This window comes from Macaca fascicularis, chromosome 7 (genome assembly GCF_037993035.2).
Source record: "Macaca fascicularis isolate 582-1 chromosome 7, T2T-MFA8v1.1".
Classification (NCBI taxonomy): domain Eukaryota; kingdom Metazoa; phylum Chordata; class Mammalia; order Primates; family Cercopithecidae; genus Macaca; species Macaca fascicularis.
The window spans coordinates 105,391,915-105,418,751 of record NC_088381.1 but is presented as its reverse complement, the minus strand read 5'-3'; the positions used below and the strand labels follow the sequence as shown (position 1 = coordinate 105,418,751).

Here is a 26,837-nt window from a genome sequence, read left to right as displayed (position 1 = left end):
AAATGGCGAATGAATCAAACAGTGAAAATATGGGTTAGGAACTGAAATGGAGAGTATGCCTGGAGTACATGGTCTCAGGTATTAGTACGTTATGAATAAAAGTCACTTTTATTAATTTTCTTGCCATTCATAAGAAAACAAAATGTAGCATAGAACTTCTATGTATAGTTTGGGAAACTGGTTCTTTAAAAAATGCAACATGGGCCCAGGCAACTTTCCTAAAATGTAAAGAAAATAATATCTGCAATAAATAACTAACTATATTCCTTGAAAAGTTGTTGCAATTTATAAAAGTTTTTTATTTATAAAAGCAGAAACAAATTATTGCTGTGATATAACTGAAGCTTTAACTGAAAGGAAACTTCTGATTTCAAAAACTTTTCCTCACTTTTTTTTGACAACAATTACATATTCACATTCCTACATTCCTCTATGTCACCTAAATAAAATTATATAACTACTCTTTATGATATGATCACAGTTTAAGATGCAAAAAGCAAATCCAATTTTGCAAAGTGCTAAGACTATATCATACTGAGACATTAGTAATCCGTGTACACATTTAAATGAAGTGTAATTCTTCAAAGAAATAACACTGAGATATTTTATGTCAAATTATTATACTATTGTTCAAAATATATTTGAATTTTCTCCCACAGAAGTATCTTCAGAACTGGTTTATGAGTTAGAGGAGAAATTCAGCCTCTTGTCTTTCAGTCACTTGGCTTTTAGACTCAAGATAGTATAGTTAGAAGCAACATGAAGCTTAGGTATTTTAAAGAAAAACTTGTTCTTAGCCAATGTGTACCTAATCTATATGGGTCTGAGAGACATTCTTTGTGACATTATCAGGAAGATCTCCCTAAGCAACAAAAAACATTTGGCATGGAAGAAGGGCCACATGAGATAAAGTATACATGACTGGTGCATTTGGCAGTTCTCACCTTATAAAAATATTATACAGTTATAGTTCCTCTATTTTAGGCAAAGTTCCTAAGTTTTAAAACAGGTATACTTTTTGAAGTTTCTGCCACAGTGGGTATGATTTTTGAAATGAAAGTTACTTCTTAATTTTTGCTAGTGCAGTTTGGCTTATTTCTTTACTTTTCATATATATATTTTAAAGGCTACCTTTTAGGAGCAGTTGGTCTAGGAAGGCAAGAGCATCTTAGTTGCATGAAGACATATAAATTATATAATCTTATTATAAAGCCAAAAATGTTGATCACTGCTGTTTTCTAAGTCTTGCTTTACATGGAGCCAGTGTGAAAAGTTCGTTAGCTAGAGCTTAACAACACAATGGCTTGAAGGAATGGAGTTACCACACAAGTGTTTAAATTCCACGCCGGATCCCTAGCTACAACGGAGAAGAAAGTTCAAACAACAAAAACAGAGTTGCAAGGTCTGAACTTGTGTGTCACGGATACCTCTTACTCATCACCAGGCAGCTCTTATTCAGGGCAACCATGCCCTCCCAAGCAACATGGTTAATTGAATAAGGATTCTGAACCTTTTGGCTGCAGATAAACCAAAGTGGTACATGGCTCATAACTCAAACATTTCATTTTAGGCAGCTGTTAATTTTCTTGCCCAGGCTAATTTGGATTATTCAATCATTTTCTTTTCTTTAATGAAAAACTGCTTGTAGTTACTGGTGGGGAAAAAGAGCTGCAATTATGGATCTTGGAAGGTAAATTTATTATCTGCTCATTTTAATCATGTATACAAGTGATACTAAATTCAGAACATTTTATTAGCAGTGCAATTCTCTCTCTCTCTCTCTCTCTCTCTCTCTCTCTGTGTGTGTGTTTGTGTGTGTGTGTGTGTGTGTATAGGTTTAATAACATTCCACCTTGACTACTGTTTCCTGCTATGATGGACCTGGTACCTCCTGCAGTAAGCAACTAAAAATGTTGGATAGAATATGAAAAACATCTTTTCAAATTCATCAATATGTTGGCAGTCAATAAGGAATACTCTGAGGCCCAAACCTAAGTAAAATGCAACCCTGAGTGGTAAGTAAAGCACAAAAGGCAGTTTTCATCTCAAAAGCATTTGTCTTATGACAGGGGTAAAGTTGAGCTTGGGTTTTCATGGCCTTGTAATGTAGAAGGGGACAAAGTACAAAGCCAGAACCCATCTGGGGAGAGAAATCTTGAACTCAGGCTATGAATGAAGGATAAAAAAAAAATTTCCCATATGAAGTTTATAACCATAAGCTAGCTCTTCTGTGGATTTTCAACCCAAATTAACATTACCTAAGTGGCCTAATAAAAGTCAAATTAAGATTTTAAAGTGATCCAACATGCTTCCAAATGACTGGCAGAAGCAAATGCAAAACTCTGTGGAGGAACCCACCTTTAACCCAGGCTTTGAAAAACTCCATAGAGAATAGTTCTAAGAAGATATAAGTTCACATTAATGAATCACCAAACATTTAAATAAAGATAGCTAGCAGAAATAATAGACAACAAAATCAGAGCAGCAAATACTTGACATGTCAAAATTATCAGAAATTAAGTATGAAATACATGTTTAAAACATGTAAGAAAATAAAAAAAAATTAAAAATACAGGAACTCTAAAAATGATCAAACGCACTTGGAGACAGACAAAATATAACCTCTAGAAATGAAAATTATAATAAAGGAAATTTAAAATTCATTGAATTTCTGCTTCGAGACAAAACAGAATAGTTTGTGATAGACCAGTCCTCCTGCCAACAACAACCAGAAAAGCTGAATAAAGTATAAAAAACAGTATTTGTTTAGAAGTGTTGAAGAGGATGTAAAATAAAGGCAAATAGAGAGACTAAGATTCCAGAAAGGAGAACAACAGAGAGGTAAACTGATGATCTGCAGCCACTTTTCCTTTGGAGGCATTTGCTGGTTCTGGGTGAAGATGAGGGAATTGATAATGTGGGCTCTGTCCTAGCAGAAGATTGCTTCTAGGAATAGGGAAACTAGCAGAGCTTTGGGCAATTTTGCAGGGCTGGAGTGACAAAATTGGAGACCTAAAGGGCCTGACACATATATCTAGTTGGCAAATTCTGAGATATCCTAAGTGAAAGATTAAAAAAGCTAAAATGAGAATTTCTAAAAAAGCTCAGTGAAGATATCACTTTCACCACTGAAGGCCCTAGTGAATTATGCAACAAGAAAGGAGGCAAACCAGAAACAACTGATCCTATTCAAACTAGAACCCAGATTCAAGCCAACACAGTACTTTACTAGATAAAGGTGACTGGGTTTCATTCAGTCATCGCAGGAGAACAAAGGATAAACCCTCTTGGGAGGCAGACAAAATCATCTGGAGGTTCAGGTTATGTTACATTCAATCAAGAATTAATAGGCATGCCAAGAGACAAGATAGATGATAGAGAAAGACCCAGAGGTAATTCAGATATTGGAGTTAATAGGCATGGACTTTAAAGTAATAATGACCAGTATGTTCAGGAAAACAGAGGCAAAGGGAGAAGAAAATAGATTTAGAAAGATGAGTATTTCACTGGAGAATCCGAATGTACAAAAAAGAAAAAAAGAAATTGTAGAATTTAAAAATTCAAAACCTAAAGTTAAGAATTCAATAGTTGGCCTTCAAAGCAGAACACAGGCTTACTGAAATAAAAGACAGGTAATCAAAAAAATTCAAAATTGTCCAGGTGTAGTGGCTCATGGCTGTAATCCCAGCACTTTTGGAGGCTACGATGGGAGGAATGCTAGAGGCCAGGAGATAGAGACCAGCTTGGGAAACCTAGCAACACCCCGTATCTTAAAAACACAAAAACAAAAACAAAAATCAAAACTGTTACACATATAGCTAGAAAAAAAGAACGGAAAATATAGGAACACAGTGAAAAGGTTAACATATATGTAATTGAAGTCTCAGGAGGAGAAAGAGATATTGACTAAAGATGTCCTAAAATTGAGAAAAGATGAAGACAGAGCTTTAACAAGGTCTCTGAATTCAAGCAAGAAATATAAAAAGAAGACCACATCAAGGCATAAAATAAAACTGCCAAAAAACAAAGTAAAAGAAAAAAATGTAAAAAGCAATCAGAGAAACAAAAAAGTTTACTTCAAGGAGACAATAAGACTGACGGCTGATTTCTAAACAGGTAAGAGAGAAGCTAGACATTAACAGGATGACATTTTAAAAGATCTACAGGAGGGCCTACACTTCTGGCTACAATGGAATAACAGGGACCAGATTTATCCTGCCACTGTCCTCAAAAAACTGAAAAACAACAACAACAAAACCAAAACCAACACCACCAACCAAATAAAAAGTAATAGTGAAAATACATGAAACAATGTTTTTGGACTTTGGACAATAGGCAGTCCAGGACAGTGAATCAAACAAATGAAGTGAGCCCTATGATTGCCCCCGCTTATAGTCTGGAGAATTTACAGAGTGTAGAGTGGGGCAACCAAAACAGAGCTTGGAAGTCTCCCTGAGTTGAGGACACAGAGTTGAGAATCTGGGGACACCAGAGCAGACAGAATTTGCAGCTCAGAGTACTGGAGAGAAGAAATTATATGCAGAGAGGGCTGGGAGAGGCTGCACAGAGAAAAAGAGAGAGAGAGAGAGAGCGCGAGAATATACCAGAGAGCGAGTTTGGCTCTGAAGAGCTGTAGACCATTCCTTGAGTCTTTCTCTGAGTATTGATCAACACACATATGTGAGCAAATTAGCAAGGCCAGGGTAAAAATCACCAGGAAAGAAAAGGCAGAGCAATGACCTAAACTTACATATGGTCATCATATACTATAAAGAATATAAGGTAATATATTCAGAAGGGGATTGCCTTGGTTGTGAGGAAAACTCTGCTCTAGAATAGCTGCTCTGGTCTTGCCCATCAAAGCATAAAACAGCTTTAAAAGTATTATACTGTTTCTAAGTAATGTAACTGCATTCCTGAACAAAACTCAAAACATTTAAAAAAATACAAAAATATTCAGCACCCAACCCGATAAAATTTGCAATAACTGGCATTCCGTAAAAAGTTACCAGCATGTAAAGCAGAAAAATATAACCTATAGTAAGAAAAAAAAATCAGTCAATAGAAACAGGCCTGGAAATGGCACAGATAACATAATTAACAAACATGAACATTAAAACAGTTATTACAGCAATCCCTTTTTATCTGTGGGGGACACATTCCAAGACCCTCAGTAGATGTCTGAAACCAAGGATAGTACCGAACCCTATATAAATTTTTTCCTATATGTACATTTCTATGATAATGTTTAATTTCTAAATGGAGCATAGTAAGAGATAAACAATAACTAATAATAAAATAGAATAATTATAACAATATGCTGTGATAAAAGGCATGTGAATGTGGTTTCTGTCTCTCAAAATATCTTATGGTACCATACTTACCTATTTTTGGACTGTGGTTAGTTGTGGGTAACTAAAACCAAGGAAGTGAAACCACTGTATATGTTTTATGTTCCTGAAGATAATGCAAAGCATGAACAAGTTAAGGAGAGCCATACAAAATTTAAAAAACTCAATTCTAACTTATAGAGATGAAAAATACAATGTCTGTGAAGAAAGAGGCCCTGGATGGATTAACAACACATTAGACACTGCAAAAGAAAAGATTAGCAAACTTGAAGACAAAGTAATAGAACTATCTAAAATGAAACAGAAAAAAATTGAAAAGAAATATAATAAAAATATAGTTAGTTAGAACGAATAAGATCTAATATTTGATAGCACAACAAGGTGACTACAGTCAATAATTTATTGTACATTTTAAAATAACTGAAAGGGTATAATTAATTGTAACAAAAAAGTAAATGCTTGAGGTGATGGATATCCCATTTACTCTGATGTGATTATTATGCACTGGATGCCTATATAAAAATATCGCATGTGCCCCATAAATATATACACCTACTAGGTACACACAAAAATTAAAAATTAAAAAAAAAGAATGAAGCATGAACAAGTTGTAGGATAACTTTAAGTAGCTTAATATCCAGAGAATAGTAGTTCCAGAGAAAGAAGAAAAAGTGATAGGGAAATATATTGGAAAAAATAATGGCTGAAGTTTTCTGATAAAGACTGTAAACATGGATCCAAGAAGTTCAGCAAACCACAGGCACAAAAACATGCAGAAATCGACACTGCACATCATAATCAAATTGATTAAAACAAGTGACAAAGGGAAAATCTTTAAAGCAGCTAGAGGACACATAATGTACAGAAAATAAAAATAAGAATGACAGCAGGAACAAAGCAAACCAGAAATATTAGAGCAACGTCTTTAAAATACTGAAAAAAATCCACAAAACCCTGTAAACCTCAAATTCTATATGCAGCATTTTTTTCACAGAATGAAGGCAGAAAAAGAGTCACATTTTCAGACATACAAAAGTTGAACCAACAGTTCTTCACTAGTATAGATGATAAATACTTTGGGCAGAAGGAAAATGGTAACAGGTGGATAACATGGATGTATGCAAAGAAAATAAGGGCGCTAGAAATGGTAAATATGTGAGTAAATATCACATACGTTCATTCTTATTTTAAAAATTTTCTTAAATATAATTACTTTTTAAAGTTAAAAAAGTTACAATTATGTGCATATGTAGAAGTAAAATGTGTGACAAATCACAAAGGTCATACATCATGAAACAATAATTTAGCAAAGTAATGTGATAGTTTAGATATTACCAGTTTATAGAATTTTTGCCCCAAAGACACCTACTGCCCACTTCCACTGCATTCCTCTTGTACTCACGTACTAAATTCTAAGTTCACTCCAGGTGATAACAGTGCTACATAGTCTGTTTACATTTACCTTATCATGATTGAATAATCAAATGCAACAGAAACAGTGTTTTTAGATTTCAGCTATTGACAGCAAAATTCCACGTACATATTCCAAAGTGAGTAGAGGTGCTTTATGGTAGATTTGAGTCAGTCTATTATTTTTTAATTAAAATAATTTGATCTCCCCTCTTAGGTTCTTTCTAACCATATTCACTAAAAATGATATTTCTCTTCAATATTTTATTGCTATAATTTTATTTTATATCTAAATAGTTTTGAAAGATTCCTAAGGTGCCTAACAAATTTGTTCATATTGACATTTCTCTTTATTAAATTTGTTAAGGAAGTCAGACAGTTTGACAGTGAACTTAATCTGTTTCCTTACTGCAATATATTTTATACTGCATATTTTTAAGACTAGTACACTGTCTTCAGGATTGTACATTTATACATTTGATTAAGATCGATGTATAAGAATTGCATTGAACTATGTATAGGATTTGCAATAGGGGATTTTATTTGAATACAAAGTAAATATATATTTTAGACATTTGGGCTTGTGCATTAAAATACATCTTTGTTAATAATCAGATAGTCCAGAAATTGGTGGCTTCTAAAATACTAGCATACACCAAAACTATATTTAGAAGACAATTAGATTAAAAATTAAGCATATAAAGACTTCTGCAAAGGAATATCATTATATACAATATTTTAATGATTCTCAAAAATACACATTTATCATTGTCAAATTCTATTTATGAAGTCCTACATTAAATAATTCAACTTTTAGAAGTTTAACTTAACATACACTAAAACATGTAATAAAAAAGGTTTTTTTTTCTAATTTCAGTATATATGCTGCCGAAGCTAGCACAAGAAAACCTTTTCAAAAAAGATTATTCTAGTAAAAGGATTACAAAAAATTTGGTAACTTGAGATGCTCTTCTGGAACGTATGCTGCTAGTTTAAATGTGCAAGCTCCAACTTAACAAATGCTTAAAATATTTGAGTTTTTAAAACAGTGCCAAAACAAACCACATCTTTTCTAGAGATGACATATTTAGCTAAGCACGAGCAAAATAAATCTCTCAACCATTCCATGTATTTGTTTAAAAGCCTAAGAAACCACGTGCATTTCCAATAAAACATGAACAAAATACTGAAATCACTGGAGCCTAACAGTTCATTTATAAATGATTTTTTAAAAAGGTAAATGTATCAGTGTGTGTGCATGCATAAATATGTAAAATATGAATAGATAGGTTAGCTGTAAATACTAGTTACCAACAACACAATAAAATCAGTAAAAAATGTGGGTTCCAAACACATCATATGTGAAAAGACAAAAATGTATGAGCCATGGCTATTTCATCATACAATGCCTTATTAATCACAACTATTTGAAAATAGAAACTTTAAAAATAATTGTGATCTTTAAGAATAGTACATATAAAATGTTTTTCTATGAAACTATATTCAATATTAAAAGTATACACTTTAATTTTCTAGCTTTTTAATAAAATAAACTAATTATATAAATAAGTGACCTGATAAGATGATAGGACTGAGTTTATTTGAATAAGGAAATATACAAAGGATCAACTTTATCATTGAAAAAATAAGCAAAATATTTTATTCCTTAAAGTATTTAAAATACATTAATAATTTCTAACTTATTAATAAAATTTTAAATTCTCATATATTAATAATTAATAACTTTGCTTTAACTGCTTATACCTTGCTTATAACCAATAACTTTGCTTATAACTGGTTTTAGCTCTAAATTGTTCTAGGAGATACAGCAAGGCTTGAAGTTTAGACTACCATGTTATAAAACTAAGCTGACAGGTTTTAGCATCAGGCCAAATTAAAAATAGTACAAAGAGACTCATGATATGTTTTATTAGGAATGAATTGTCACAATATTCCTAATTAGTGAAGGCTGAGGCAAAGCATACTGCCACTATAATACCACAGAGAGGTGGTAATAATGTGATGCTGTTTACACATGCAATTCACATTATTGTACTTCATTGAAAGAAATGTGTACAATCTTTTGATTACTAAGGAATTCGTATGTAGTATGTGAAAGAAATGGTACTATAACAACATAAATTGCAAGAGTTAAAATCTTTACTTTGAAATTTTTTTCTTACAGAGAGATTTACAGACTCATAGTTACATGGAATGTGGTTATAAGATCTTAGTTCCAGGTCCCAGCCAGTCCTTGGCAAATTTCAAGACTTACTGAGTCTGTTTCCTCATCTGTAGAATGAATATAATAATAATTATAATGACAGTAATACTAAAATTATCATCACCATCATTATTATATGGGTTATATATAATTTATTATTATTATGATTGTTGATAGGATCAAATGAAAAGAAAAACAGATGTAAAACGACTTTGTAAATCAAGTGCTACAAATGTTAGTATTAGCATTTCTGCCTTTCCTCTAAGTTACTTATTTTTACAAGAAGAAGTAAATTCTCATGTTACTATAGGATTTAGTAGATGATGTATAAAACAAACTCAAAGCAACATTTCTCAGCAGTGTGGAATACTTCTAAAGTTGCATTATTGTTGAATATATAGAGAACCTATCTTCAGTAGGCAAGGCTGTTCATTCATACAGAAAAAATATATAAAGACCATCTGACACACTGTTGATGGACACTTTTAAGTGTAAGAAATTAAGATAATATTTGGCTGTAATACTTTGAACTTGAAATTTTGTAGACAACTCATTTTCAAGAGGATGTGATATTTTTGGGAGATTACCTATACTGAACAACAGTGGATGTTACAATTATTTTGCAAATTTAACTTTATAATATCATATTCTATAAAAGTTCCACATCTTAATTATAGGAATTGGTTATTCTAATTTGATCATTTAAGTGTAGAAACATTTGTTTGGAAATCGTGAAATGTCTTTATACTATATTTTGTGTCTTCTAAAAACTCAGACAAAATAACTCAAGAAAAGTTCATCTGTTTTCAGGATTAAACTGAAAATTCAAGTTTACTTGTGACTTATTTTAAGTGAGATCAGGAATGGACTATTTTGTGACAAAAACTTTCTCATTACTTACCTGCACCTCCCAGATGACTTTAAAGATGCTCTTTCTTCACATAGGGAGCTGTTACATGTTTCAAATAGAGCCCAGAGACAAAAACTGCATGCATGACTAAATCATTACATATTTCTCTATTATAGAGTCATTGGTCTATGAGAGGATATAATTATCTTTAGGAGTATAGAGCAAATTAAATTAGTTTGTTTTAACCTCTGTTGTCCCTTATTTTCTAATTCTCATAGTTAAAAAAGGTACTTCAATGGATACAGATTTAATAAGGAAGAAATAGAGTTTGTTAGTACTATGATTCTTTTGTCACCTATGACAAAGTAGCTTACATTTTCCTGTGGAGTAAAACAAAATTCAAATGGATAATCTACTATAGTATATGAAAGAATGGTGCAATAAATTGTCCTGAATGTACTTATCCTGTAAATAGGCAATGGTAGATAATTTAGCTCAATCTTAAAGATGAATTAAGAATATATAGACTTAGAAAAAAATTTTACTTGCCTACAAAATTTTCACTAATTAAATCGCGACTTGTCTATTTCATTCTGTTCCAGGCACAGTCATTTCCTCTTGGTCTTTCATCTGTCTCATCTAAAAATATGAAAGTATTTTCTCTATAGCTAATTACATAAAAATCTCAGTTCTATTCATAACTTCATATGACTGCTATGCTGTAATGATCTTATTTCTGAAATAAAATAAAAAGCAGGTAACCTCAACCAAATGGCAAGTTTACTTTTTTCTGAATTCTTATATTTCTACATTATAATTTTATTGTATATTATGTATTAGATCCCCCTCCTCCACAACAAAAATCAAATGGCAATTAAAAAAAGATAAACAATAAGAATACTTAACAGGTTTGATGGTCTCTGTTCTTTTAAGACAGAGGCATGCTAATTTTCAAGCAAAAATGACAGAGATTTATAGCTTAAGTAGAATTTAGATAATTTTTCAGACCCAACATTAAAAAATACTGACAATGTGAATTTATAAGTACACATTAACAGTCTGCTCTTTTTATTGAAACAGTTTGCATTATTTACAGTGAAACAAAAATCATGCCTTGATGAATGTAATTTTAATATATCCATCTCTTATTAAACAAATTATACATTTAATTCATGGCATCTATATTTAATATCTTTTAATACTAACAAAGATTACATACATGCATTGAAGGAAGACTACACACTCATGTTTAGGCCTCTCTCATCAGTTAAGAAATATTGAAAAATGCATGTATTTGAAGTTTTGACCTAACACAGTGGATTAAAGCTTAGACAATATTTACTTTGCTGCACTTTGATTCAGAAAGGGCCACATGTGAAGATATGATACTAACCAACTTTAACATGTTTCTATAATGATCTCTCAGTAAAAAGATTTATATTAAAGATATTGAGATATAAAATAGTTACAAAATAAGCTGTAACCTTATAGCTACCCATTGGTAAAAGTCTGTAGTTAATATATTTGGATAAATAACTCAAGTCAGCAGCAAAGTGGTTAAACATTTGTGATTTGATTTTATCTCAGCTTGGAATGTGGTTGGAGTGTCCCACTTCTAACAACTGTTTGCTAAGTTAAGGCTTTAGTGTTTACACAGTGTTGAATGAAGCAGCCTGGTCACCAGATGTGATCGCTTCCCCAGACTGTCGTTTTTTTTCAATCAGATCACTGTCCTCATGGTCCCGGTTCCAACCTTCTTTCTCAGTACATCCACCAGCCTTTCCAAACTAAGTTGGGGTTGGGATGGGGGTGAGAAGGGGAAAAAAAAGGGCAATTATTGTTAAGAATGTCCTGGCTGATAAAGGACAGTATTTGCCTGTGACCAAGCAGTCCTCACAGTCATGTTAAGAAACAAAGCATTACTGTGAAAGACACTGCTACAGAGTGCCAAGTATCTGAGGTTTCAAAAACCAGCAATGACACAAACTTTAACCCAGATCCTTGAATTATGTCAGCATTAGATGCCACACAAAGTGGCATCTAATAAGATACTTACTTCAATGCATTTAATGCATTTACCTAATTGTATTAAGGTTGTGAATGAATCATTTACTATGCAATGACAGGATCACATATTAAATGTAGAATAAACTGATTTTTACCTAAGAAAAGCACATATTTCAAAACAGAAATACCAGCAATGTTTCACTTGTCACTTAGCTAGATAAGTGATTCACTGGTTGGTATACTGTGTAACTTCTATGAGGTACTAAATTCCCATCTTTTCATAGAATCAGCTGATAAAAATAAAGCCAGATTATGTGGCTAGGTGGAAAAAATTTCAAGTTACAGTAGAATGGAAATAATTTAAATATACATAATGATTTGATACTAAGAAAACCAGACTTTTTGTTCTAATTAAAAAACAAGGATCTAGAACTAGATGTACCATATGACCCAGCCATCCCATTACTGGGTATATACCCAAAGGATTATAAATTATGCTGCTATAAAGACACATGCACACGTATGTTTATTGCAGCACTATTCACAATAGCAAAGACTTGGAATCAACCCAAATGTCCATCAGTGACAGATTGGATTAAGAAAATGTGGCACATATACACCATGGAATACTATGCAGCCATCAAAAAGGATGAGTTTGTGTCCTTTGTAGGGACATGGATGCAGCTGGAAACCATCATTCTTAGCAAACTATCACAAGAACAGAAAACCAAACACCGCATGTTCTCACTCATAGGTGGGAACTGAACAATGAGATCACTTGGACTCAGGAAGGGGAACATCACACACAGGGGCCTATCATGGGGAGGGGGGAGGGGGGAGGGATTGCATTGGGAGTTATACCTGATGTAAATGACGAGTTGATGGGTGCAGCACACCAACATGGCACAAGTATACATATGTAACAAACACGCACGTTATGCACATGTACCCTACAACTTAAAGTATAATAATAATAAATAAATTAAAAAAAAAAAAGTTTCTATTTCTGAGTAGCATAAATACACTGGAAATTACCTACATAGACTTTTTCGTCAAAGAAAATGATTTTTTTTGGTTGATTAAAAACTAGTTAATTAAATCGAAAAGAGAGTCGAAAGTTCAGAAGTCCATTCTGCAGTGTTCTTAGACTACTCTATGAGCGGGAGGTCACATTCATGTGGATCAGTGAGAGTTTTGCTTGACAAAAGATGATAGAATCAGACCATTAATTGGTTTTCTTCTTTTATTTTCTTTACTGAAAGCATAAAACCTCAACCAAAAATCTTGCTTGATGTTATACACACAGAAATCTTCCTTATAAGTAAATATCATGCCTAGCAGTTTTCATATACACAATCTTTCTCTCTCAAAGACTGGTAAGCGGCACAGTCTAGTCTGCTTCACAGTTTGCCTCATTTATATGGATCCATGCATGAGGGTCCTCTGCAAATAAACACAGCACAGAGCTAGACACGAAAGGAATGAGGGTATTCTTAGTGTCATATACGCTGGGTTAGAAGATTTGGAAGTTTCAGTAAGGAATGGACAAATCAACTGCATATAATGCTGAAAACTAGCTGAAGTTTATTGGATGATTTTGTATCTATCAAGAATTCTGTTAACAAAAAACAGGAAAATAAAACAAAATCATTCAGTACATCAAAAAACTTTGCTCTAAGAAACACAGTAATGGTCTTAGAGTAAAAAGGCAAATCTTGTCTAAGTTCATTACTACAAACTTTTCTAAAATGCAAACTATACATAAACGTTGTATATCCACTAAAACAGTCTAGTGGTACAAATACCCGAACTAGAAGAGTCATTAGAAAATTCACTGTATTCTCAGATTAGTCTGCAATACTTGAACCTTCCCTAGTGGTTAAAAACTAGTGCTAACTTACACACTCTGAATATTATGACTCATAGGACTACATGAATCTTTTAAGGCAATATTTAATTAACTTGAGTTGTGGATGAGGGGAAAGAAAAATGTATGAATTACAGAATTACACTATGAAATTTTAAGTTTATTGTTAAAATCTGATAGTAACTTGAAATAACCATTAAACAGCTCCCAGCAGAAATCATTATAAGACATTAGTAGCATTTCTTTGCATATATTGTTAAAAGCCAGAAAATATTACTTGCAAACTGGCTGAATGTATCCCTTCTCCATAATATAACTTATACTACTAACTAGTGAAAAAACCTTCTTCACAATATAAAAGCTCTATTTTGTCTAGTTATTATTATTGTTACTATAAATTCAGAATCAGTGGAATCCCAAATTATTGAGATGAATCTGTGTTGTGCTTCTTCTGGCTTCTCCTTTACAGACAGGCTCATCTTACTTTTGTTTCCTTTTTCTACATTAGGACATCTTTCCATTTAGAACTCTTATATCTTGTTAAGGTAAGAGATTAGGAGGAAATACTTAAATATCATGTTTTGCAATGTCTTCATTATATTTCAACAATTACCAGATCAACTACATTCTCAATTTATCCAGGTCGAATGATTTATGAAAATCTGCTCTCAGAAATGAGAAAAATGTCACTTACTTAGTTTTGTGAAAGCTTACTGACTTCTGTAACACAATGAAGCACCTATTCCTTCCTGTAAGGAATGGAATACACCTGCCAAACATGGGCTGTGCCAACAGGAAGGTAGACGTGTGTGTCTGTTGAAGCACCTTGCAGGATTTGCCTGCAGGCTATTCTTACTATCCAAATCAATAATGTCCTTAAAAAATTATGTAGCTCACTAAAATAGGCTCCAGATGCTTTAAATATTACTCTATGATATCTTCCCAACAGCTTCATGAAACACGAAAAGGGCTAGAGCTAGGATTAGGATTTCTCCATTTTAAATATGAAGAAACTGAAGAACAGACAAGTAAACCCTTATACAAGATTGTGAGGTAAAACAGTGATAAACCTGGGCCTGGTTTCCTTGTTTTTAGTTCAGAGCTATTTCCATTAGGGTTTGAGTTACTATAGACCTACAGATTTCACATTACAGGTTAATGAACTGTTTGTCTTAGTAGCATCGTTAAAAAATTTTCCTCAAGTTATTCAGTTTATCTGAGGACATATTTGCTGGTGTATTTCATCTGGTATTCTAGTAACAACATGTTATAAGAAATTAAATTACAACCACAGAACATACATTCTTCTCATCTATACAAAAAACATATTCTAAGATCAACCACACGCTTGGTCATAAAACAAGTCCTCATAAATTAAAAAAATAAAATCATACCAAGCACACTCTCAGACTATAGTGCATTAAAAATATAAATCAATAACAAGAAGATCACTCAAAACTACACAAATACATGGAAATTAAACAGTTTCCTCCTGAATAACTCCTGGGTGAATATCAAAATTGAGGCAGAATCAGAACATTCTTTGAAATGAATAAAAACAGGTATACAAATTACTAAAGTCTCTGGGATGCAGCTAAAGCAGTGTTGAGAGGAAAGTTTATAGTGCTAAATGTCTTCATCAAGTAGTTGTGAAAATCTCAAATTAACAATCTAACTGCATCTAAAGGAACTAGAAAGAAAAGAATAAATCAATCCCAAAGTTAGTAGAAGAAAATAAATAACTAAAATTAGATAAGAACTAAATGAAGTTGAGATGCAAAAACCCATACAAAAGATCAATGAAACCAATTTTTCAGAAAAATAAAGAAGACTGATAGACTGCTAGCTAGATTAATAAAAGAAAAAAAGAGAGATGATTGAAATAAGTACACTCAGAAATGACGAAGATGACATTACAACTAATCCCACAGAAATATAAAAAATCATCAAAGAATACTATGAACAACTCTATGCACACAAATTAGAAAATCTATAGGAATAGACAAATCAGATGAATCAGTAATAAAAGATCTACTAACAACAACAACAACAACAAAAGCACTGGACTGGATGGACGCATAGCTGAATTCTACGAGACATACACAGAAGAACCGGTACCAGTCCTACTGGAAACTATTCCAAACAATTGAGGAAGAGGAGCTCTTCCTTAACTTATTCTATGAAGCCAGCAATAGCCTGATATGAAAATTTGGTAGAGACACATGAAAAAAGAAAACTGCAGGCCAATATCCCTGATGAACTAAGACATAAAAAATCCTCTACAAACTATTAACAATCTGAATCCAGTAGCACATTAAAAAGTCAATACACCATGACCAAGTAAGCTTTGTTCTGGGATGCAAGGCTGGTTCAACATATGCAAATCAATAAATGTGACTTGCCACATAAACAAGCCACAATGACTTTTGCACCAACCTATAGGAATTACCATCAGATTACAAAACCAAAGTATATAGGGGGGCAATTTGATAAGAGCCATATAGCTAATGGGTTTTGAAACTGAGACATGATGCTAGGTCCAACTACCGTGTTCCTGATTGATCCAATTTGCCACAATGCTTCCAAAAGTATAGAGACTTTTAAGGCTTATTCCTGAATTTTTGTGGCTTGAATTACTCTTATTGACTAGGTAATTTATTGCAAAGGGACAGGAAGGAGTAAAAGCAGAACAAATTCCTCATCATTAATTGAATTGTACCAAAGTAAATATCTCACTGTAGATTCCCTTTTTGAAAATAATTTTTGTATTTGTCAATGTGAGAATAGGAAAATTCTTATTGGTTACTTTCTTTCCAGAAAAAAGCATTCCTATTACTTAGGCAATGAAGTTGGCTTTTTGTTTATTTTTCCTTTCCAAGAGGAAAAAACCAGGGAAATCCAAGAGAGGCAAATAACAATTATCCTTCCAGCAGAGGAGACAAAGTCACTAAAAATGCTGCACCTAGGGTTTGCCATTAGTATTCAAGATCTTGCCCCCTTTCAATCAGAAGGATGAGAAGACTTTAAATATGATTTTTGTTTCTTTTATCACTATGGTTGTTGTTTTGTTGGTATTTTTAATGTTGATGTATTTTATCATCTTTTCTTTACATTTTGCTCCCTTGATGACACTTAAATGCTCATGACTTCCAAATTTAGACCCGTTTCTCAAAATTCTCTTCTGCATTTTAGACTCACTTATCCAACTGCCTTCAAGGTATCTCCTCTTGCTTATACTGTCGGCATATGATACTCAGTATATTTAAAACAAAAGTATTTTAATTCTTATGCATGTTTCAGTATTTCTTGTCTTGATTAATGTTGCCATCCATTCACTCACTCGATCTTTCAGCTAAAATATTTAAGAAAAACTTGGTATGTTATTTATTTTATTCTTTACTTCAATTTGAACCTGTGAAAACTTTGTGATGAAACTGCTGATGTAGACAGTGGAACACAATGAAAGGGTTTTAACTCATCTAGTAACATAATTTGCATTTTAGAAAGTTCATATTGCCAATACTGCAGAGATGGGATGAAGGCGGGTTGACCTGTAAGTCAGAAGACCACATAGCCTTTTATTTAAAAAATACCTTAGTGAGCATAATGGTATGAATGTACTTACTGCCATTAAACTATACACTTAAAAGTGGTTAAGTTGATAAATTTATGCTATGACATTTTACCACAATTTAAAAATATGTCAGGCCAGGCAAGGTGGCTCACACCTGTAATCCCATCACTTTGGGAGGCCGAGGTGGGCGGATCACTTGAGGTCAGGAGTTCGAGACCAGCCTAGCCAACATGGTGAGACCCTGTCTCTACTAAAAATTTAAAAATTAGCCAGGTGTGGTGGCACATGCTTGTAATCCCAGCTACTCGGGAGGCTGAGGCACAAGAATTGCTTGAACCTGGGAGGCAGAGGTTTCAGTGAACTGAGATCGCACCATTGCTCTTCTGCCTAGGCAACAGGGCAAGACTCTGTCTAAAAAAAATAATAAATAAAAATAAAGGCCTGAATTAGAGCTGTAGCAATGCAGATGGAAAGAAGGAGATGCATTTGAAGGATATTTAGGATATGGGATCCAAAGGACTTCATGACCTCTGAGGATAGAATGAGCTGAGGTGGGTTGGGCAAGATTGGCTGACTCCTAGGATTCTGGTTTTGGTGACTAGATAGATAGTGATGCCCTAATCAAGATAATGGAGAGGAAGAACAGTAGATTTTTGCTGGGGAGTATGTGTGTGGGTATGTGTGTGTGGGGAATATGTGTGTAAGTTAAGTCTTACACGTTTGTGGTGTCAGTAGGACATAAAAGTGGGGATCTTAAGCAGGCACTTGGATATAAGAGTCTGTGTTAAAGAGAGAATATTAGGTCTATTTCAGTTCAATCAACAAGTATTTGTTGGGTAATTCCTATATGCCAGGCATTGTGCTGGGCTTTGATTATTTAAAGAACTGCTTCTTACTCATAAGAAGCAGTAAGGTGGGAAACTAGATCTTTATATGGATAACTCCAGTAAGTTATTAGTAAATGTTATAATATAAACACAGGTATTAACAGAACCTACCTTGGGTATGGAAGGAGAGGAAAGGTCTATAAAGGCTTCCTGATGATGCCTAAGTGTTGAAGGATGAGAGTTACCTCAAGAAAGGTAAGAATGGAGACAGCGCATGGATGTGCATTCCAGGCAGAGGAAATAACACACAGGTATAAAAAGCTTGATGCATTTCAAGTACTGCCAGTAGTATGGTTTCTCAGAACAACAAAATAAGAGGTGAAAGATAGCAGGAAATGGGGCTAGACAGGCATGCCATACATACTACATTTTACTTTCAGTTGCAACTGAAGCCAGCGGAGTGGATGGAAATGTTTGGAGAGAGAAGAAATAAAAAAGAAGAAAGGGAGGAAGAGGATAGAACCAAAATGACAAAAAATATATAAAGAAAATAAATTTTAAAAATAATTTGAGCAAGAATGGTCAAAGAAGTAAAAGATGGACCAAGAATATGACAGTCACAGAATCCAGAGAAGAGAACTCCAAGAAGGGAGTGATCATCAGAGTTAAGTAGGTGCTTAAGCAAGATCAAAGTGAAGTGTCCATTTGATTTGCCAGGAAATGATAACCTTTTTTGAGTGCAATTGTAATGGTATGATAAAAGTGAGATAAAGCATGAATGGAATGTGAAAAAGTGAAAACTAAGTATAGGCTGCTTTACAAGATCTTCGTTAGAATGTAAAGAAAAGAGAATTGTAGTTACAAGGGGATGTTTGGCTGAAGGAGTCTTGTAAGAAATGGAAAACATGTGAATGTGTTGATAGACTATGGAAAAGGAGAATACAGAAACATGCTAAGATATAAGGGAGGAAGGTCATGCTTTTTAAAATGGGCCTCTGAGGAATGGATCATAAGCATAACTTGTAGGATTATCCTTGAAACTATGACTGGTTAACTTTTCCTTGAAGACTAAAAGAAAAGAGGTGGAAAGAATATATCTGTGGATAATCTTGTAGTTGTAGAGGAAGGAAATGACAGAACTCATGCCTGCTAGATTCAATTTTCCTCATGGAATAGAAAGGTAAGATTTCTGCTGAAAGCACAGAGTGAGGAAAAAGGCTGAAAGACAATAGTGAGGGTTTAATAGGACAAGAAAGGGAGGTGACCAGGGATATGAAAAAGGATTTTTAAGTGGTATTCATCTAGCTAAAGCTAGACACTACAGCTTTGTAGAAGACATAAACCATCATAGTGGTATACTTTCCCCCTCATCAACTCTATACTTTGGGGGTACATTTGGGGAAAGCAAGTTATAGAAGTAACTCAGAGTTTATGACTTACAGGACAGGAGCATGAAAAAGACCAGGACATAAGGAAACTGAGTGTCTTAGGGAGAAAGTGATTAAATCTAGACTCCAGACTGAGGAGAGAAGAAAGCAAGTCAACAAAGGGCTGTTACTCTACGGGGAGAATGGAGAGAGCAAGGGACTGGATATCTTGATTTGTGTTGAGGCTAAAAAGCAAGAAAAGTTGGAATAAGACTGTGATTCCTGTCAGAGAGGCAACTTTGACCTTAGGATTTCAGATGTAGAAAAGTTCTGAGTGACAACAAGATCCAGAGTGAGTAGCTGAAGTGAAAAGGTAAAGGTCATTAACATTCAGGAGGCAAATGAATAATGCAGGTTATTGACACAGATATTGAAGTTTGTTAGCATGAATGCAGAAGCTGGAGTAGAGAGGAAGACACTGAATGAGATGCTTGAAACTCACGTTAAATAAATGGCATTGATCAGGAGATCAGAAGCAATTACTGAACAAGAGGGATAGAGAATGATAGAGATGGATGATGTAAACCTCAAAGAAGGGGTTTTACATGGATGCAGAAGGTATGAAAGTACTAAAAGGGAACCAGAGCTTTCCTTCCTATTATATGGGGTAAAGGAGAAATGCTAGTGTTCAGTGGGCTACTGGGAAAATAGTGTCCTTGGTAAATTCAAGTTTCGGGTAAAATGTGAGGGCGACACATTCAGTGCAGAAGTTGTGGATAGACACAAGTAGAAACAAAGGAAAGAAGGTTCGTGAAGACAGATTAAAAGGAGCTGAGGTGTAAGGACAAAAGGAGAAGGAGGGAAAGATGGGGAGGGGAGGAAGCACAGAAATATATGGAAGAGGACAGGCAATTAATCGGGCTTACCCATTCCACCATGCAGAAACTGTAACTAATGAAATAAACTTCTTGCTCAGTTTTAGCCACAACTGAAAGATACATGTACAGACTATAATGCACACAGATACATATAAAAATGAACATATGCAGACATATTTGTGAATAAATACAGATACTACCATATAAATATGAACACACACAAATATGCTCACAAAAGTACATATAAGAAATCAGGGAATATAAAAAAATGAAATTGATAAAAGTATATCTGAAAAAGACTGAAGAAAGAATTCATAAGTGAAAAGGTGAAGGTAGAAGTAGATGGGAAAATGGGTTGAAAAGTCATACAGAAAGTGAAAACAAGAATTGTTAGAAAGTGATAAGAATAGTGTATTAGTCTGTTCTCATGCTGCTATAAAGGGCTGCCCAAGACTGGGTAATTTATAAAGGAAGAAGGTTTAAATGACTCACAGTTCAGCCTGGCTGGGGAGGCCTCAGGAAACTTACAATCATGGGGGAAGGGGAAGTAAACATGTCCTTCTTCACATGGCAACAGCAAGGAGAAGTGTAAAGCAAAAGGGGGAAAAGCCCTCTCTAAAACCACCTGATCTCCTGAGAACTAAGTCACTATCATGAGAACAGGAAGGGGGAAACTACTCCCATGATTCAATTATCTCCACTTGGTCCCTCCCATGAGATGTGGGGATTATGGGAACTACAATTCAAGATAAGATTTGGGTGGGGACACAGTCAAATCACATCAAACGGGGAAGTGAATAATAACTATATAGTCAGATAATTATTCCTTATTTTTATAGAGAGCCTCCTGGGCTCTTCTACCTGTCTGCCTACACCTACCCTTTAAATCATTACCCTACTTGATTTCCTTTATGAGGTGTTGTCAAAATGTTAAGAGAATTGTTATATCTTTACTGTGTTTTACTTTTTTTTTTTGAGTCTAACACTTCCAGTCCTCGAAGGGCTTTGTATAGGTTAATAAATTGCTCACCGTTATTGGTTACTCTCTCTGCTGTCCAGTGTCTTTAAAAACATAGAGTCCTACAGAACAATCCAGTATGGTCATTACAAAGGGAAATGGAACTTATATCTCTCTGAATCTGGGAATTTACTGCTATCTTAATGCTGCCATGTTTCACTATGGGCTTAGACTTAGCGTTGGGGCAAAAGGCTCACACACTAATACCTGGGCCTGCTTTGCCAGCAAAACCAAGGCAAACTTTCTTTTTTGACATTTACAATTAATATTTCCATTTCAGAATAAATCACCCAAAAGTCAGTAGCTTAAAACAACTCTATTTTATTTAATCATATCAGTTTGGGCTTGGCTCAGCTATAAGCTTTGCCTGGAATCACTCAAGCAGCTATAGTTCACTGGGGCTGCGTGGCACGTGCTAACAGTTGGTCCTGCCTTCTGGCTAGGACTCCCACTTTATGTGCGATCTCACTCTCAAGTAAGCTGGCTGGGATTTATTTACATGGTGAGCACAAGTCAGCAAGAGGGCAATGCCAGAATCAGTGAGGCCTCCTGAGACCTTGTTCAGAAGTTGTACAGCATTCCTTGGTTTCTTTTGTTGGTTAAAGTGAATCGCAGCCAGCCCAGATTCAAAGGGTGGATGGAGCAGGAGCAGCTGAAAAAAATTTGTGGCCATTTCTCATTCTACTACAGTATTGATCCTAAATTTAAGATTTTTACATTTATCCCTGTCAGATTTCATCTTAGTAAATATAGCTCATTTTCCCCAGCAATTCATATCTTTTGGCATCCTGAATTTGCTATCACTTTTTTTTTTGTTCTTTTGAGAAGTCTACTCTTTATGTTTTTAACTTAGGTCTTCAGAAAAATGTTGACTAGGAAAGAACCAAAGATAAAGTACAGAGAAAAGCTCTTAGAGGCAATTTTACAGATTATAATATGTATTCTTTTTCAATTAGCTATAAATTCTCAGAACTGTGCAATCATTTCTTGATCTTTTCCAGAAAGTTATTTTGAGACAGTTTGTGAAATGACTTCTGAAATCAAGACATATTAAAGTTCATTATTCCTCCTTACCTACTAGCTATAGAGGTTAATTCCTGAAATATAGCTAGACCTGCAAGGCTCATTATATGGCAACTAGGACTGTTTTCACTGTCAGAGCATACTAAGTCCTTAGTGAGTAGATCACTGAGTTATTAGGTCAGTCTGCAACTAAAGAATCTGGACCAGCTATAGTGTATCATCCAGAAGCATTTGTACCTATTTCAATTAGAGTGTTAAAGGGCTTAATTAGGGCTTTTACAGATACCCAAAAAAGCCTAATACCTAATTTCTTGATCTGTGACATGGAAGCAGAAGTTTCTAGACTGTGATGATACTTGGCAAATATGGTGTGTTTGCAGACCATTTCTTGTTGAAGTTGATACTATGCCTTGTATGGCTCACAGCATAGAGCATTTACTTTATTTTTAAATTTAATTTTAATGAGTGATCTTTCAACATTCAATATATAGTCACCGGAAAGCTTTACTGAAGAGTTCATGAGTCACTTTTATCAAACCCAAACCGTGAATTCCAAAATACTACCAACCTAACAATGCTGTGTTTGGTATCATGCATTTTGCCTTATTAAAAAATATCTTTTTTTATTGAACAGGTTCACTATTAAATGGATAGAAACTTACAAATTGATCTTGTTTTACACAATTTTGAGACTAAAACACTTGTTTGTAATCTTATTAATAGAAAACTCAAATGTAATAATGGGTTGTGATTGATTTGGCTGTGGGCATAATTTATTTACCTAGAATTGGACACTACAACAATAATAAAGTGAGATTTCAGCTGTAATTATGGTAGAGAAAATGCAAAAAAAAAAAAAATGACACCAGCAGGGATGTAGAAAGCCAAAGTAACTATCAACTATGACTTATATCATACATATAAGTGTTTTCCGTGACAAAGGATAGTGTTAAAAATCTTAGCCTAGCTAAGGTGTCATTGAAAGTTTACATGGATATAATAATTAGAATCAAGCATTCTTCTCTCTGTTAATCTTCATATCAAGATCTTTGAGATTAAGTAGAAACCAAAGAATGCATTTTAAAAGGCCCTCTTACTACCTACTTGATCCCATGTGTTCAGGTATCTCCAATATCTTGTGATAGTCATGAGATTTGAGAATTTTCATCAGTACTAAAATGTTGCTAAATTTAGAGCTTTATGTAAGTTTAAGCAGAGTAGACACCTAGGTTTTGTTTAAACACATTTCAGTAAAAAAAGCCAACTTTCGGCAAAAGCATTGATTGTATTATCAGTCTAGTTTTTGACCTAAAAATGATGACTCCCAATTCAATACTTATGTACACATTGTTTCCACTACCAACCCTCACTATCCCAAACACAGGGGATACTCAGGAAATGAAGCTTAGAAAATTCTTTTTTTATTTTTTATTATGATTATACTTTAAGTTCTAGGGTACATGTGCACAACGTGCAGGTTTGTTACATATGTATACATGTGCCATGTTGGTGTGCTGCACCCATTAACTTGTCATTTACATTAGGTGTATCTCCTAATGCTATCCATCCCCATACCCCCTCCCCACAATAGGACCTAGTGTGTGATGCTCCCCTTCCTGTGTCCAAGTAATCTCATTGTTCAATTCCTATCTATGAGTGAGAACATGCAGTATTTGGTTTTCTGTTCTTGCGACAGCGTGCTGAGAATGATGGTTTCCAGCTGCATCCATGTCCCTACAAAGGACACAAACTCATCCTTTTTTATGGCTGCATAGTATTCCATGGTGTGTATGTGCCACATTTTCTTAATCCAGTCTGTCACTGATGGACATTTGGGTTGACTCCAAGTCTTTGCTATTGTGAATAGTGCCGCAATAAACATACGTGTGCATGTATCTTTATAGTAGCATGACTTATAATCCTTTGGGTATATACCCAGTAATGAGATGGCTGCGTCGAATGGTATTTCTAGTTCTAGATCCTTGAGGAATAGCCACACTTTTCCACAATGGTTGAACTAGTTTACAGTCCCACCAACAGTGTAAAAGTGTTCCTATTTCTCCACATCCTCTCCAGCACCTGTTGTTTCCTGACTTTTTAATGATTGCCATTCTAACTGGTGTGACATGGTATCTCATTGTGGTTTTGATTTGCATTTCTCTGATGGCCAGTGATGATGAGCATTTTTTCATGTGTCTGTTGGCTGTATGAATGTCTTCTTTTGAGAAGTGTCTGTTCATATCCTTTGCCCACTTTTTGATGGGGTTGTTTGTTTTTTTCTTGTAAATTTGTTTGAGTTCTTTGTAGGTTCTGGATATTAGCCCTTTGTCAGATGAGTAGATTGCAAAAATTTTCCCCCATTCTGTTGGTTGCCTGTTCACTCTGATGGTAGTTTCTTTTGCTGTGCAGAAGCTCTTTAGTTTAATTAGATCCCATTTGTCAATTTTGGCTTTTGTTGCTGTTGCTTTTGGTGTTTTGGACATGAAGTCCTTGCCCATGCCTATATCCTGAATGGTATTACCTAGGTTTTCTTCTAGGGTTTTTATGGTATTAGGTCTAACATTTCAGTCTCTAATCCATCTTGAATTAATTTTCGTATAAGGAGTAAGGAAAGGATCCAGTTTCAGCTTTCTACTTATGGCTAGCCAATTTTCCCAGCACCATTTATTAAATAGGGAATCCTGTCCCCATTTCTTGTTTTTCTCAGGTTTGTCAAAGATCAGATGGCTGTAGATGTGTGGTATTATTTCTGAGGACTCTGTTCTGTTCCATTGGTCTATATCTCTGTTTTGGTACCAGTACCATACTGTTTTGGTTACTGTAGCCTTGTAGTATAGTTTGAAGTCAGATAGCATGATGCCTCCAATTTTGTTCTTTTGGCTTAGGATTGTCTTGGCAATGCGGAGGGGGTCTTTTTTGGTTCCCTATGAACTTTAAAGCAGTTTTTACCAATTCTGTGAAGAAACTCATTGGTAGCTTGATGGGGATGGCATTGAATCTATAAATTACCTTGGGCAGTATGGCCATTTTCACAATATTGATTCTTCCTATCCATGAGCATGGTATGGTCTTCCATTTGTTTGTGTCCTCTTTTATTTCACTGAGCAGTGGTTTGTAGTTCTCCTTGAAGAGGTCCTTTACATCCCTTGTAAGTTGGATTCCTAGGTATTTTATTCTCTTTGAAGCAATTGGGAATGGGAGTTCATTCATGATTTGGCTCTCTGTTTGTCTGTTACTGGTGTATAAGAATGCTTGTGATTTTTGCACATTGATTTTGTATACTGAGACTTTGCTGAAGTTGCTTATCAGCTTAAGGAGGTTTTGGGCTGAGACGATGGGGTTTTCTAAATATACAATCATGTCATCTGCAAACAGGGACAATTTGACTTCTTCTTTTCCTAAGTGAATACCCTTTATTTCTTTCTCTTGCCTGATTGCCCTAGCCAGAACTTCCAACACTATGTTGAACAGGAGTGGTGAGAGAGGGCATCCCTGTCTTGTGCCAGTTTTCAAAGGGAATGCTTCCAATTTTTGTCTATTCAGTATGATATTGGTTATGGATTTGTCATAAATAGCTCTTAATATTTTGAGATACGTTCCATCAATACCGAATTTATTGAGAGTTTTTAGCATGAATGGCTGTTGAATTTTGTCAAAGGCCTTTTCTCCATCTATTGAGATAATCATGTGGTTTTTGTCTTTGGTTCTGTTTATATGCTGGATTACGTTTATTGATTTGCGTATGTTGAACCAGCCTTGCATCCCAGGGATGAAGCCCACTTGATCATGGTGGATAAGCTTTTTGATGTGCTGTTGGATTCGGTTTGCCAGTATTTTATTGAGGATTTTTGCATTGATGTTCATCAGGGATATTGGTCTAAAATTCTCTTTTTTTGTTGTATCTCTGCCAGGCTTTGGTATCAGGATGATGTTGGCCTCATAAAATGAGTTAGGGAGGATTCCTTCTTTTTCTATTGATTGGAATAGATTCAGAAGGAATGGTACCAGCTCCTCCTTGTATCTCTGGTATAATTCAGCTGTGAATCCATCTGGTTCCTGGACTTTTTCTGGTTGGTAGGCTATTAATTATTGCCTCAATTTCAAAGCCTGCTATTGGTCTATTCAGGGATTCAATTTCTTCCTGGTTTAGTCTTGGGAGAGTGTAAGTGTCCAGGAAATTATCCATTTCTTCTAGGTTTTCTAGTTTATTTGCATAGAGGTGTTCATAGTATTCTCTGATGGTAGTTTCTATTTCTGTGGGGTCAGTGGTGATATCCCCTTTATCATTTTTTATTGAGTCCATTTGATTCTTCTCTCTTTTCTTCTTTGTTAGTCTTGCTAGTGGGCTATCTATTTTGTTGTTCTTCTCAAAAAACCAGCTCCTGGATTCATTGACTTTTGGAGGGTTTTTTGTGTCTCTATCTCCTTCAGTTCTGCTCTG

At 34.6% G+C, this 26,837-nt stretch overlaps 1 protein-coding gene across 15 annotated transcripts in view; it reads right to left on the bottom strand.

Annotated features, from left to right (window-relative positions):
• MIPOL1 (mirror-image polydactyly 1) overlaps nucleotides 1-26,837 on the bottom strand; it is a 403,522-nt gene that overhangs the window by 21,721 nt on the left and 354,964 nt on the right. For 9 of the 15 annotated variants that reach the window (XM_073998509.1, XM_073998512.1, XM_073998513.1 and 6 more), the window contains one exon: nucleotides 10,873-11,622. The exons of the other annotated variants lie outside the window; for them this stretch is intronic. In XM_073998509.1, coding sequence (XP_073854610.1) covers nucleotides 11,556-11,622 — 67 coding nt within the window. In that variant the 3' untranslated portion in view covers nucleotides 10,873-11,555. Of the gene's footprint in view, nucleotides 1-10,872; nucleotides 11,623-26,837 lie in introns of those variants that run through there. 15 annotated transcript variants of the gene reach the window in all.